The 13,720-nt window shown below is 50.6% G+C and overlaps 2 protein-coding genes across 2 annotated transcripts; one reads left to right on the top strand and one right to left on the bottom strand.

Moving 5' to 3' along the window:
- Positions 1–639: 639 nt before the first annotated feature.
- On the bottom strand, positions 640–3,471 carry nagk (N-acetylglucosamine kinase). Its single transcript, XM_029175793.3, has 10 exons — positions 3,379–3,471; positions 2,928–3,012; positions 2,717–2,815; positions 2,484–2,625; positions 2,153–2,263; positions 1,960–2,072; positions 1,759–1,846; positions 1,573–1,670; positions 1,141–1,219; positions 640–1,033 (listed from the first exon to the last, which is right to left on the bottom strand). The coding sequence occupies exons 1-10, from the start codon at positions 3,405–3,407 to the stop codon at positions 834–836; spliced, it is 1,044 nt and encodes a 347-aa protein (XP_029031626.1). The 5' UTR covers positions 3,408–3,471; the 3' UTR covers positions 640–833.
- dok1b (docking protein 1b) lies at positions 3,429–13,624 on the top strand. The gene is made up of 6 exons (XM_029175762.3): positions 3,429–3,566; positions 4,768–5,110; positions 9,778–10,101; positions 10,403–10,499; positions 10,585–10,757; positions 11,288–13,624. The coding sequence occupies exons 2-6, from the start codon at positions 5,054–5,056 to the stop codon at positions 12,677–12,679; spliced, it is 2,043 nt and encodes a 680-aa protein (XP_029031595.1). The 5' UTR covers positions 3,429–3,566; positions 4,768–5,053; the 3' UTR covers positions 12,680–13,624.
- Positions 13,625–13,720: the final 96 nt, after the last annotated feature.

Raw genomic sequence — 13,720 nt, 5'->3', positions numbered from 1 at the left:
TGTACACACTGTAGAATATCACCTGCAATGGTGGAAACAAATGATCAGCTCCTCAGCTGAGATGTTTACTGTAAATACTTTAATTTTAGGTCTATTAACCACAGAAACCATCTGAACTACTGTTTGTTTGAACTGGTCCAACAGGAGGGCGCCTACACTTTATTGTCTCCTTTAGGTGCATGTTTTCTGTAATGCTGTGACTCACCCTCAGCTCCTGTATCTTGATAAAGCGAGAGCCACACGAGCTCTGAGCGCTTCTTCAGTGAGAAACGATTGTTCATGTAGGCTAGAAAACACAAACATTTAATGCTGACACAACTTTAAACTCAAAAGAATAAATCTTTTTGTCATTGTTAGACCGCCCCCCAGTGGCAAAAACCAGCTGGTAATACAACAATACTGTTCATAGGCTGATAGTAACATTTTCTAACATAATCAAATGGTACTGTTTCTCCACCGTTCTCTCTTTAACACCTTCAGTTTCCCCTGCTTAACAAATGAAGCTATGAAAGTATATGATCTTTATATGAAATGTGCTGCATAGAAAGTCATGCCAGAACATTTCCTCTTAATAGTTTATTAAGAATGTGCAAAATATAGTTTCATATAGAAATAACCTTCATGCAGCCGTCGAACCAACATGATTTGTTTTTGTAGTGAGATCAGTGTGATCCTAGTTTATTTACTAGGCTCAATATTAAGAGGAACGTGGCCATAGGAGTCCCGATTCAGTACATAGATATTCATTAAAATCAACAGTATTTTTGGTCAGTTAACACAGTATCACACAACATATTATTGTGATACTTGTGTATTTATATGTTCTTATAATATTATTGTCTTTTGAAGGTGTTGCGGTAGAAGACCTCAGCGTTGGCTGTGTAATCCATCCTCATGGTGAGGCCTAATCTCTGAGCTCCGAGGCTGGCTCCTCCCAGGGCTGACGACTGCTGCAAACTCAGGAGGCTGTAGCCGTGGAAACGACCCTTGAACCTGTCGGATGCCGCTACTTTATCCAGGACCTCTGTGAATCCTGTTTTGAGATGTGGAAACAAATAGAGAAAACTGAGCTATCAGAGCGTTGCCTAATTTTTTCCTCCAGGTTGAAAACTCATGGGAAAGCGAATTGGACTTCCTGACCTGGCTTCAGGAGGTCCCAGCTCTTCCACACGGAGCCCACACACAGAATGGGCAAACCGAGGTCCCCGCTCAGGAGAGGCTGTTAGAGGAGAACGAGGCAAATGAGGACCGTAGGAGCTGTTACTTAATTATACTTCACGTGCGCGCATGAGCCTTCTAGCAGCAAATGTGAATGTCCAGAAACTACTGTTTGTCAGAATGGAGGACAATAGACACAAGCTGGATCCTTACAAACTGGAGAAACTGATCGGCTGGTTGTGAAGCTGGAATCTACATGTTGAATTCTTTCTAAACTAAAATGTGAAAATTATCTCCCATTTATACTGCTTGTGTCGGGTTGGTTCTTTCGCTCCTTTTCAACAGAGAATAGCTGTAAAGAAAGAAAACCAGATCAAGTTGATCCAGTCTTGAATCTTAAATAGATCCTGTCACCTCTTGTGCTGCAGGTAAGACGGCCTCCACGTGTTTTGCCAGGACCCTTCCAGCCTGAGTGAACACATGTTGACAGAGAGCGTCTCCAGCCTCGGCACCTTCACAACACGCACACACACGATTCATTTCACCGTATTCACTCCTTCTTTGCTTTCCTTGCTGCGCAGGAAATTATGTGTTGCCTACCTTCAGCCAGCTTTTTGCAAAAACCTGCAAAATGTGACTTCTGGAAGTTTCTGTAGAGGTGCGGCAGCATTCCCATCAGGTCTGACACCTAACAAACATGCAGTTCCACAACATCTGAATCGTCTGAGTTATGAACACTTGCTGGCGTATTCTAACGTTAATGGAAAATTCACACAAAAAAGTGACTGTTGCTTGTCTAACCTGAAAATACTCCTCCATGGCTTTTCTGACATGGGTAATGTCATGAGGAGGGGCGACCAGATTGTCTCTGGCGTCAAACACCGTCTTCACGGCCGAATGAGCGATCCAGAAGGCTGAGAGGCAGAAATGGTCTCTAAGGCGTTTGATCGAACCCACAGAGCTTTAAATCATCCCGCGGCATCACAACGCTTACCTGATCCTTCATCGCCCATCATGTGACCCCAGCCTCCACAGCCAATCTGCGAGCCATCTGGATTGACCAGCTTACAGTTAGAGCCCGTGCCTGATATGAGGACGACACCTCCTGCAGAGAACACAGAGACGTGTGACTTTTATTACACAGCGATCGCCACTGTACAGGTCTCGTTAGCTATCTATTCAAGTCATATAGTTACTGAAAGACACAAGAGACGACACGAGGAGAATCAGGGGGTAAAGTATCGAGCCTCGCCCATTTATGATGCTTTATGGCCACATTTGCGTTTATATTCGACTGCCACATAAATGGACAACAGACAGCTTACCACAGTCGCTGGCTGTTGCCATAGCGCCAATGGCATCAGTGGTAATGAAGTAGTGCTGGCTGAGACTGGGGAAGCGTTCCTTCATCAGAGCCATCAGCTTCTCGATGGCGTCCTTCTGCTCGCCTCCACTCAGAGACATGCCCTGCAGACACGGGCAGGAAATATAGTATCATGGCAGGTGATTTAAAAGTGAAACTCATTGCTTTTACATGTGTGGCATGAGGATGACTGACCAGCAAGGACAGAGGCGTGTTGGGGTCCAGGCCGGCCACCACCTTGGCTCTCTGGATCATGTTGTTGATGGTTTCAATACATTTGTCCACTCCCACCAACTGAATATACACATGATTATCAAGTGAAATAAATATATGAACACAAATGTGTAGTAGAAGGTAGAAACCTCTGATTTACTGACTGACACCTATCACCTGAATGAGTATTTACCCAGTGGTTGGTGGAGGGCCCCTCCGTCTCTGCCAGGATCTTCCCATCTGCCGCCACCAACACTGCTTTGGAGTGAGTGCCTCCACTAGACAGGTCATAATGGAAACAGCATTACATTATGCAGGCACCAGCTGATAAGAGAAGGGCCATGATGCCTTAGTGGGAACCCTCTCAGGCAGTGAAGACACGGATACACAACCATTGATGCCACCAGTTTACTGTGCTCCATAAGACATAAGGAAGAAAAAAATCACTTGACAGCGACGCTGGAAAAACTTCCTGTTTCTCTGGAAACTGGTCCAGTCAGAATGAATCTCACTTTCCTAAGCGAGACTCATTAATGACTACTTCGCAAAAAAGAACACTGGCATCTACACAACACATTGGGGAAAATATATCATTTTTTAAATGCACCAGCGCTAATTTTCTAGTATATTTAACTCAATCTTACCCCTCTACTCCGCCGAACACTGTTGCCATGTCTCAGTTCCTGTTTGGTTCATTCAGCAGCGCAGGTATCGCGAGATCTGGAACCGAGAGGCGCCTGCAAACGAGAAGAACAGAAATGCCCGGCAGATGACAGCAGTGGATCGGTTTGTGCGTAGACAACGTGCGTGTTGCTCCAGCGTTCGTCTGCAAGTAGGATTTCGTTTGTTATCTCCACTTGGGATATTAACCATAAAGTTCTGTATTGAGCTGATGCAGGAATGAACCTTGACATTGTGTTTGGTTTCCTGTACTTGATTGTGGTTCTAGTTGCTCACACTAAGTTTGTAAAGCCAATATGTGGCAGCACAACAGCTGGTGTTGTGAAGCAACACTGGCCAATTAAAATAACGTTTTAGTTTTGACTCACGATGTAAAAATCCATGACCTGTGTCAAGAATAAGACTGACAAGAGATTTAGCACCGTGTTGTTGTGAGCTGGAAACAGGAACTCAGAGTTACGCTGTGAGCCAGCAGGAGGCATCTGCAACACATTATGAGGCCGACTTAAAAAAATAATAACTGCCATTCCTTGGCTAGTATAAACTTTCATAACGTTTCTGCAGCAGGCTTTGTCTCAATAATAACCGTGAGTTCACACAAACCCAATACCGACGCTGTGATGTCGCGCATTTGCCAGTATAATTCTCACGTATTGCTGTGTTCATATATTAGATTCCTATTAAAAGCATGATTTGCGTATGTCGGAGATGAAACCGACAGAGAAGTTACACAAGCGTGAGTAGGTGGGAGGGAGGAAGAGAGCAGCAGCCCGATGCACGCGCTGCTCACTCCTCCCGCAGCAAACAGCGCGCACGCATTACTAGCTTCCTTTACAAATTAAAAGCAGGCATTGGACAAAAATAAAGTTCCTGTTTACTCCATACGCGAAAGGTTTAATCAAGTAGCTTATAAACACGGAGTAAACTGAGCTAATGACTTGAAAATTGAATTGCTTTCTCTGGTCAGTGTCTTTATTTGCTCTATCTCTGGGATAAAACTGGTTATCCAAAATAGGTTGGGCCTATTTTCAAACTCCTTTTTTTAACAGCCTTTGTTTGTTCTTTGCTGCTACCAGTTTGAACATAAGAGTAGTAAACTATGTCAGTAAATTAAGCGTCAGCAACTTAGAACAACACGGTGGTTTGTTTACTAAAACCCAGTATATTAAGAGACAGGAAACATATGTATTTTAATAAATATTCGTCCCGTATAGTTTACATTCTTATTACCAATTACGCTTTTTTCTGCAGATTACTGTACTGTACTGTACTTTGCCTTGGGCCTTAATTCAGACCTTTATTGTGAAGGCGGTGGCCGGAAGCTTTGTACACTGACGGTGTCTTTGGTCCAGCCCTTCAGGAGGAGACAGACAGGCGACCCGCACAGAACTTTCGAACGTTACCTAAGTTTACCGCGGCACTCTTCGGACCTCGTCTGTCTCCGCCATGACACCGTTAACCGTCCGAACCCGCCACGACGAGCGCGATTCTACGGCGGGCCAGCGGAAGTGAGCGCAGGGAGAAGTCGTTCGGGGAGAGAGGGGAAACAGCCCCGATAAAGGCAGACGTTCCTCCGCCAACTGGAGTTAAAGCCGAGCGTCCCGGAGGGAAGGCGGCCCCCGCGGGGATCCCGTGGACATGGACACGCACGTCATGGAGGGACAACTCTACGTGCAGCACCAGAAGTTTGGGAAGGTGAGTCCGACTGTGGCGCTGACAGACAAAAACGGGGGGAGGATGCTCCACGAGCCCCAACATCAGCAGAGGCGTCGCATCACAGTGAGAAGGTCCAACAAAGTGTACAGAACGTGGTGAAGTTAACCTGTCGGGGCCAAACTGAGAAATATATGGAAGAAGCACTTGTTTCGACTCATGAATGAATAAAGCAAGTAAAAGTCCGCAGCAGGAAGTTCTCCTCCCAGTGTTGTACGGCAGCGCTGCTTGATGCTTTTTCACTTGAAAAAGTCGTCTGCTGCTCTTTCCAGTTGCATCTAGACAGGAAGTGAAATGTCACGATGGATGCATGGCGTCACTGCTCAGTCGCAGACACGGGAGTTTCGCTTCAAAATGAGTCCCGCTGCAGATGCACGAGGCTGGAAAGTTCACACGTCGGAGCCCCCAGACGGTCGCGCTCGCGGCGCCGCGCGGCTGCACTTTGCGGGCGCCGGTGGATGCGCGCGTCGGCGCCCTTCGCGCCGCGGGGGCCTCCGTGCAGCGGCCTCCTCCGGGCCCAGGGCGCCGCTGCTGCACTGGAGCCGATGTGCTCCCTCCGCTTTGTGAAGCGCCTCTTTGTCCGCCTGCCCGTCCTCTGGTCATATGACACGGGGCCGACGACGCGTTCAGGCCCCGCGTTTCCTGCCCCGAAGTCACCGCTGCACGGTGCATGGCCACACGCGCGCTCAGTGCCTTTTATGGAGCATTTACAGTAGACGCCGATCAAACGGGTTCAGGATCAGTGTTACATTTAGAAGAAGGAAGAACACAAGACAAAGAAAAATGAACAGGAAGCTAAAGCCTGTGTGGGGTTTGACGGGCGAATTATGCAACTCCTCGAGCTGTCAGTGGACTCTCATGCACACACGTTGACACGTGCGGCGTTGGAAAATGTGACTGTCGCGAGGTGACGACGCAGCGCTGAGGTTTCTCTTTCTGACATTTCGAGTAACGGCCGTGAGCGGGTTCCTCTGTTCGTCCTCCTCCGCTCCGCGCTGACAGGGTGAGCGGCTCCTCAAAGCCCCAGTCGCGCCGCCTCGGCCTCGTCGCTTCCGCGTCTCGAGGCGCCGTCGAGCCCGTCCTGCTCGCCGATTCGCCGCCCGGGTCTCGCGCAGCGGACCGTCTGATCAGCGCGGTTACACCCTGCACCTCAATCGTGTTCACTCATCACCAGACCCGTGCTTCACGTGGAATCAGGCGACTGCACGTATTTCGCATCTTTCTGTGGCACACCTGTGGTCGCCCACCTGAACAGAACTAACCCCCACGATGCCACCGCCGTGCTTTTTCGTAGCCGCGTTAGGCCGTGATCTCCCAAAGGTGAAGTGAGCCTTGACTGTTGGGCAACTGCAGGAACGGGGCCGCGCTTTCTCTCGAGAACACAAACGAAGGCGCGTGTGCGTCCTCCCCTGACGCTGGTCACGTCCCTCCTCCTCAGACAACGGCTGGGCCGTTTTGGGCCGTTTTGTACACGCATCCGCTCGTCCGCCGCGCGCTTGGATCCAGGAATCCCGCACCTGCGGTGTGGCTGCAGGGCACACATTACAATGAACAGGGTTTGTCATCATCTGCTGGGTTTTAACACCAGTGATTCACATCTAACGCAACGAGTGCCCGATGAGTTCGTGTCTCATATGATTAGTGTCTCGCGTTTCCGACTGCGTTTCCCCAAAAGGCACCGGGGTCGAAGAAGTGCGTTGGCGCCGAAGAGTAATGTGGTGACCGGTCAGTCAACGCGGTCCATGCTCCGATTCCACCAGTAGGTCCGTCATTACCTGCGTAGCTTCTGCTGCCGGAGCTGATGTAACGCAAGAGAAACCAAAAATATGAAGTCGACTGTAAAGGAGAAACTCACAGAGGCTGTTGTACAATGAAGCATTATCGATGGACACGAGCAACAGCTCTATTACAAGACTGTTGGTAGGAACTGATCCGATTTCCTCCACCACAAACGGATAATGTAGCATTTTATATACAGTATATTTATATACAGACATTTTTGAGGCCTGTCGTAACACTAAATACACTCCCTCCGTGGGTGATGTGAACCTACTGACGTCCCGCTGCACCGTCCGACTGTGTGTCACAGTCATGGGCCTCGTATTTGTTGTGAGAGACGTATCGGTTGTAAACTATGTTTTTGTAACGGGAGAAAACGCAGTAAGAGTTTGAGCACGTGACAACGTTGATGTGAGCGCGAGAAGACAGCGTGGAGGCACAGGAGTCGGTAGCTTTGGCCTGCATGTGTTTACACACCATGAGAAGGTTCTGTGTGACTCATATGAATGAAGATGTCGGTTTTTTTTTTTTTCCATTTTTCGCATCACCAAAAAAAATCTGTTGCGTGTTGTGGCGAATGTGAAGTAAAGTGTGTCGTTTTCGCAGAATTTAAATGGGGAAGTGTTGCACGTCGTTAGATGATAGGCCACAGCGACAGTAAAGGCCTTGTATTGTTTCTGCAGTGAAAGTGAACAACACACGCACGGGCACACGCACACACACGCACACGCACACGCACACACACACACACACACACTGGTATCATGGTTAATGCTGCTGTGCTCTAATGAACAGACTCAGCAGCAGTAAGGAAGTTTCTCTACCTTTCTGTGTCATGATCCCTTTTGCATAATTTCCACTCAGTGTTTTAGTGGCTGATAACGCGGTCTGTTGCCTTATATGGAGCAGCTGTGTACTGCACCACACACACACACACACACACACACACACACACACACACACACACACACACGCCAGGACGCTAGGCTGCACAATTACACGTGTACTGACAGAACCAATGTGGTGCATGCGCGTTCAGTAGCGGACGGCCTTCACGGCGCCGAGGGAATATTACGAACAACACCAACAACACGAGCGCATGCTCAGACTGAGGCGCACCTGGACTCGGCAGGAGGAAGCCAGTGGAATCCTGGGTAGCGGCGATCCGGCGCACTTCCTGTCCGCTGTGTCCTGTCAGGCTCCTCAGTGGGAGCCTTCTCATGATGACTGTGCCAACGGCTCTGCAGCTTGGATTCAAGTGGTTTTAATCGTTACTATATTAATGTCTGCGTCAAGACGCCGCAGGCTCTGTTTATAGAGAGCAGCAGGCAAACACAGTTAGACTGATTCGCTCCTGGCTACATGCTGGGAACAAAGGCACTCATTCATTGTTGGTTATCTGTGAAAGTGGTGCTAATATAACTCCCAGTCTTGTACTTTTCATTACTTTGACCACTTCAGATCATTGCTGTACCCATTAGTTTTTGAGGCTGTAGTCGTCCGCTTCATCAGTGAGTTTCACCTTGAGTGCAGTTTCTAAGCGTAGACAAACAGCCTCTCATGCCTTTCACAGCTCAGTGACGCCTCATCGGCCTCATTGTCACCACTTGTAGTCCTTTTTAAGCTGAGTTTGAAGTGAGCTTCCTACTTGTTAATTATTTCCATCCACTGGACTCACACACGTCGTCTCGACTCGAACCCGTGTCATCTGCTCCAGTGCAGAATGGTTTGCGTTCCGCTGGATTTTCCCTGGCGGTGGAAGGATTTCTCTCACACCGCTGACCTTCCTGTCGCCAACGAGCTGGTCTCTCCGCGGGCCGGCTTCCGCCCGCTCTGTGAGCGGGGGGGAAACGCGATCGTTCCCTCGCTCGGGGTGTCGTCACGTTTCTCGTAAGCGCTGAACGCGGAGGCCGGCGCACGCTGGCGGCGACGGCCTCCTTGTTTTATCTGTGGGGAGGAAGCAGCTCATTGTTGGCTGCTGCTTCCTCAGGGAGAAACCATTGTCACCTGCTTTTAAAGTGGGTCATGTGTTTAACCTGTTGTCGGCCGCTGCACCCTTCGCTTTTGGGCCATTAATGCTGATGTTTTTGACCTTTTCCACCCTCACCCTTTGTTCTTCAGTTGTCTCACTTCTAGTGAGCGTTAAATTAATTAGGATTTTAGTCACTTGGAACAAACGAGTAAAACGTTTGATTCGATTCCTGGGGGAAATCGGGCTTTTCTCTCTTTCTCAGTGATTACTAATGCTTAGAATGTGGTCTGCTGCCGTTGCTGATTACTTGCAGGGGAAACCGTGGCGTGTGCGATAGAAACTGCAGTCGTGTCTCCTCCGCCTCCACCACATTAACTCTTAGTCAGCCTCTGTCTTCTGCGGACACGGACACACATTCACTTTTCTCCCTGTTGGCTTTTGATGAACTTGTAGACAACTTCTATTTTCCCGTTTCTGGCCAAACCACATGCAAAGTATTGTTCCCTTCACAAAAACGTGACTGAAATAGATGTGGTCACTTTTATGGATTTATTTTAGATGACCTCATAATGGTAATCAGGTTGTAGTTTAGTAGTAACTCACAAACAGATGTGTAAGACTTCGATTTCTACATTTTATTACCATTACAGTTGGTACCAAAAGGAACCAGGTTTTAGTCTTGTTGACATTATTACATGCTCCAAGGTGCTCAGCAGGCATTTTCTATTTGTGTTTGTGTGAAACCACACTCTCTGCTTGCTGTTTGATGTTGGGCAGACAGACAACAGTGGTTTAACCTTTTGCTTCTATCAAAGCAAAAATAATGAAAGTAATGCAAGGTTCCCCAGAGCTGCGGGTGATTCTGCACTGCACCATGATGTTTGTCCTTCTCCACCAGAAATGGAAGAAGAACTGGTTCGTCCTCTACCCCGCCAGCCAGAACGGCATCGCCCGCCTCGAGTTCTTCGACTCCCCCTCGGGCGGGGGCGGCGGGTCGACCGGAGGTTCGGGAAGCGGGTCCAACGAGAAAACCAGGAAGCTGGACAAGAAGATCATCCGCTTGTCCGAGTGCATATCCATCCTCCCGGCGCTGACGGAGAGCTGTCCCAAAGACAACATGACGGCGTTCTGCGTGGAGACCAACGACAAGACGCACGTGTTCGCGGCGCAGAGGGACACCGCCAAGGACTGGATGGACACCATGTGCGACATCGCCTTTCAGGTACCGCGCCTCCGCGCTGCACGCGGGCCGACCGGCGCTTTGGTGAATAGGTTTTTGCTGTGAGTGACTGAGATGTGGGCGGACGTGTGAGTACAAGCTTCCGCTGTGTGTTTGAATTCTTTTTGACTTATCTCTGCTTTAGCATCTGATTTTTTGCATATTTCGATTAAAAATTTCCTGTTTTCACGATTAGTCTCCAGTTTATCAGAGTCTCTTTTCCTGTTTTTCGAAAGTCAACTTGTGGTGATTTAGAGCAAAATCAAGGAAACATTGTTGACTGTCAGTGTGTCTGCGTCCGCAGGGAGGGGGCGGCCTCAGTAACCCTGCTTTAGACCCCAATGCCAGAATCCAGGACCTGCAGATGTCTGAAAACCTCATCTACTACTCCAGAGAGGAGGGTAAGGACACAGAACAGTCGTTTTCACATCTATCCACAGAAAGCCCTTTGGAACAGAACTAACGCCACTCCACCTCCTGCTGCAGTGAACGAGTTCTGGGTGAGCGTCCAGCGCACCGAGGCGTCGGACCGCTGCGGGCTGGCCGGCAGCTACTGGCTGAAGACCGAAAACGAGGCCTTGATCCTGAAGGACCCGAAGACCAAGAAGACTGCCCAGGTGTGGCCGTACAAGCTGCTGAGGAGATACGGGCGAGACCGGGTGGGTGCCAGACGCCTGACGAACGTAGACAGAGGAAGTCTTAAATTCACATGAGCGACTGTGAGAAATTAATCGAAAACCTGCCTACTTTTAGATGAGTCAGGATGTGCGTGGTGAGAACCGGAGCGCACTTAGAACCGGTGCGTGTCGGTATTTCTGCCGCTTCGATGCTTAGGCTTCCAAAATGGGCGGTGTGTGGTTTGAGCGCACCTGCTGCTGTGCCGAGCGTGAACGCTGGGAATAAAACGCGAGTCCCGAAAGGGTTAAGTAAAAGCTGCAAAGCAGAACAGTTCTGCACAGTAAACAGTAAAGTTACACGGAAAAAGGAAGTAAGAACTGCTTTGGTGCCAAGAAAAAGGATAAAAGAGTAATGACAGGAACCGAGTGGGAACTTCTGACTACCTTCCACTATTTCAGCCCCTTTTTGATTTTATTGTACTTCACCTACTTGTGTACATATTTATTCAGCCACACACACATGCTGGCTTGTGTTGAACTGTCATAACCCTCCCCCGTGTTTTTCTTTCCAGGTGATGTTTTCATTCGAGGCGGGTCGACGCTGCGACTCGGGCCCCGGGAACTTCACCTTTGACACCAAGCAGGGCAACGAGATCTTCCTGCTGGTGGACCAGGCCATCCAGTCGCAGAAGGCGCAGGCCGAGGACCGGCACCTCAGCGGCTCCCTCAGCTTCGACCCGGACTGCCCCGCATCGCTGCAGCACATACGCAACGCCTGCGGCGCGACCCCGGCGGGCGCGGGCGGAGACAGCAGCGGCAGCAGCTGCAGCAGCCGCGAGGCCGACAACGACTCCGGTGGCAGCAAACCGGGCTCCGCCGACGGCGTCCTGGGGAAAAGGGAAGCGGGAGATGGGAGAGGGCAGGGAGGCGGACCCGCAGGGGGTCCCAAAGGCAGGAGTCTACCAGAGCCACCAGCCATGTTGGGGGTTTTAGGAGGAGGGACCCCTCCGCGTTCTCCGAGAGCGCATGCGGCAGCAAAAGGTTCCCCCGAAGAACATGCGGGTCTTTATTCCGAGCCAGCTGACTCGATCCGCCCGCCTCCGCACATGGCCGACTGCCTCTACTCTGACCCGGTGGACAGTATTAAGAACCAGAATCTGAGCAGCAACCATCCCACCCCTCCGGTGCCCACCCCTCGCCTCCGACCAGTAGGCGACGAGTCCTTTGGAGGCGGATGCCAAGGGGACCACCACCCTGGAACCAACCACAGGACCCCCCCGGACCTGTACTCCCATGTGTACGATCGGATCAACCTGGAGCTGAACCAAAAAACAAGCGCCCTGAGTCTGAACGGGGCGGCAGGCGGGGGAAAAGGCGGGGGCCGGGGGGTGAAACCCAGCCGCCGACCCCCGGGAGGCCAGGGTGAGGGCGCCCTGTCGCCTGCCCGTCCTCTGGAGCACATATACGACGAGCCGGAGGGCTGCGCCAAAGCCAACGCTAGCATCCCCGCTTGCTCGGTGATTAGCATCTACGACGAGGCCCGCTTAGAGCCCTCCGGCCCGAAGCGGCAGGAGGAGGCGTCGGGACCAGAGGGCACGTACAGCACCGCCTCGGCTGGGAAGCCCTCGGAGCCCCCGAGGCACTCGCCCCCCCAGCTGGGCCCGAGCCGCGGCCCGGCCCAGCCTCAGCCTCAGCCTCCGAGGCTGCCCAAGCCCGTCACCGCCCCCAAGCCGCCCAGGGGCGTTTTCGGCAAGAAGGAGCCCATGCCGCTGCCCTCCGAGAAGAAAGGAGGCCCTGGCAGCAACGTGAACAACAACAACAACATCTGGGGCGGAGGAGTGGACGGAGGAGGGAGGGAGCTCTACAGCAGGGTTTCTAAACCTGCGAAGTCGTGGTACAGCAGGTACCACCACGCAGCGCTGAGGTCCCCGGACATCATCTACGACAACTTGGGAGATATTTGAGGTTTTTGTGCTGAAGTGGAACCTTTTTGAGGTCGTCGCAGCAGCTAAATGCTAAAGCAGGAGAATGGAGCAGCCCTGTATTCTTGCAGTTAAGGACTGAGCACATTCTCCCCTCGTTGGCGTTTCTTCCATCCATGGGCTGGAATAATTATTTGAGACAGCTGATTCATTCAGGACGGATTAGCTCACGACTGTTGGAAAACCACATCACGGCTGGTTTCTGTGCGACTCTCGCACGGCCACCCTCTCTCTGCGTATGTGTGTTTGAGGGAGAGAGAGCGCGAGAGCGAGTGTTTGCATGGTCAATCCCATAATTGGTGTACCAAGCCACAGTGTGGTCGGAGCCAGCCACCTCACACACACACACACACACACACTGATTTACCAGCGCGAGCTCGGCCCGGAGGCCTGACTACAACAAGCCGGGAGCGCGGCTTGGCTCCTCTTTTCCAGAGTGTGTGTCGTGCCATGAGGTGACTGGGAAGCGGGGATTTGCTCTGCTGCTTTTCCGGACTCGATGTTCGACTCGATCGAGTAGTTTTAGAGGCCAGGGCTCCGCGAGAACCAGCTAAAACGTTTCCGTTTGTGTTTTCTGGACTGATTCGTTGCTTTAAATCCCAATGAGAGACAGAGATTTACAGATGTTTGTTCAGCCCAGGACACTAATCTGTGACACGGTTTCACGTCGGATCCACTAAATGGAAAGATGTTGAAGCTACTGCTTTGGAGGAGGCCTGAAAAGTGAGAAGACCAGTTTGGTCACATGGGTTATTGAATGAATGACGTACAGGAAATAATATTATTTCATTTCTTCATGTTTGTATGTACAGATGACCTAAATAACATAATCAATGCTCTGCAATGTGTCATTGTATGTGTGTATGCGTTGGAAACAGCTGTGCTGTCTGTAAATACAACTAATAATAAAAATGTGTCAGAAAATGATCACGTTTCTCCACCGTTGATTCGTGAACAGGACTCTGGGAATGGCTGCATCTCTGCTCCCTCGCTGTGTTCGTCCCACAGCGAGGGTCCATTGGA

Source organism: Betta splendens, chromosome 2 (genome assembly GCF_900634795.4).
Source record: "Betta splendens chromosome 2, fBetSpl5.4, whole genome shotgun sequence".
Taxonomy (NCBI): Eukaryota; Metazoa; Chordata; class Actinopteri; order Anabantiformes; family Osphronemidae; genus Betta; species Betta splendens.
This window is presented reverse-complemented; position numbering and strand designations above follow the sequence as displayed.

What these genes read in the sequence shown, in the direction of transcription:
- nagk (XM_029175793.3), bottom strand. Translation starts at nt 3,407, where the DNA reads ATGGCAACAGTGTTCGGCGGAGTAGAGGG. An exon ending in GGCAACAGCCAGCGACTGTG is followed by an intron (nt 2,264 to 2,483) that starts GTAAGCTGTCTG and finishes TGTTCTCTGCAG; the next exon opens with GAGGTGTCGTCCTCATATCA. An exon ending in GATGGGCGATGAAGGATCAG is followed by an intron (nt 2,073 to 2,152) that starts GTAAGCGTTGTG and finishes TCTGCCTCTCAG; the next exon opens with CCTTCTGGATCGCTCATTCG.
- dok1b (XM_029175762.3), top strand. Translation starts at nt 5,054, where the DNA reads ATGGACACGCACGTCATGGAGGGACAACTCTACGTGCAGCACCAGAAG. An exon ending in AGCACCAGAAGTTTGGGAAG is followed by an intron (nt 5,111 to 9,777) that starts GTGAGTCCGACT and finishes CTTCTCCACCAG; the next exon opens with AAATGGAAGAAGAACTGGTT. An exon ending in GGAGATACGGGCGAGACCGG is followed by an intron (nt 10,758 to 11,287) that starts GTGGGTGCCAGA and finishes TTTTCTTTCCAG; the next exon opens with GTGATGTTTTCATTCGAGGC.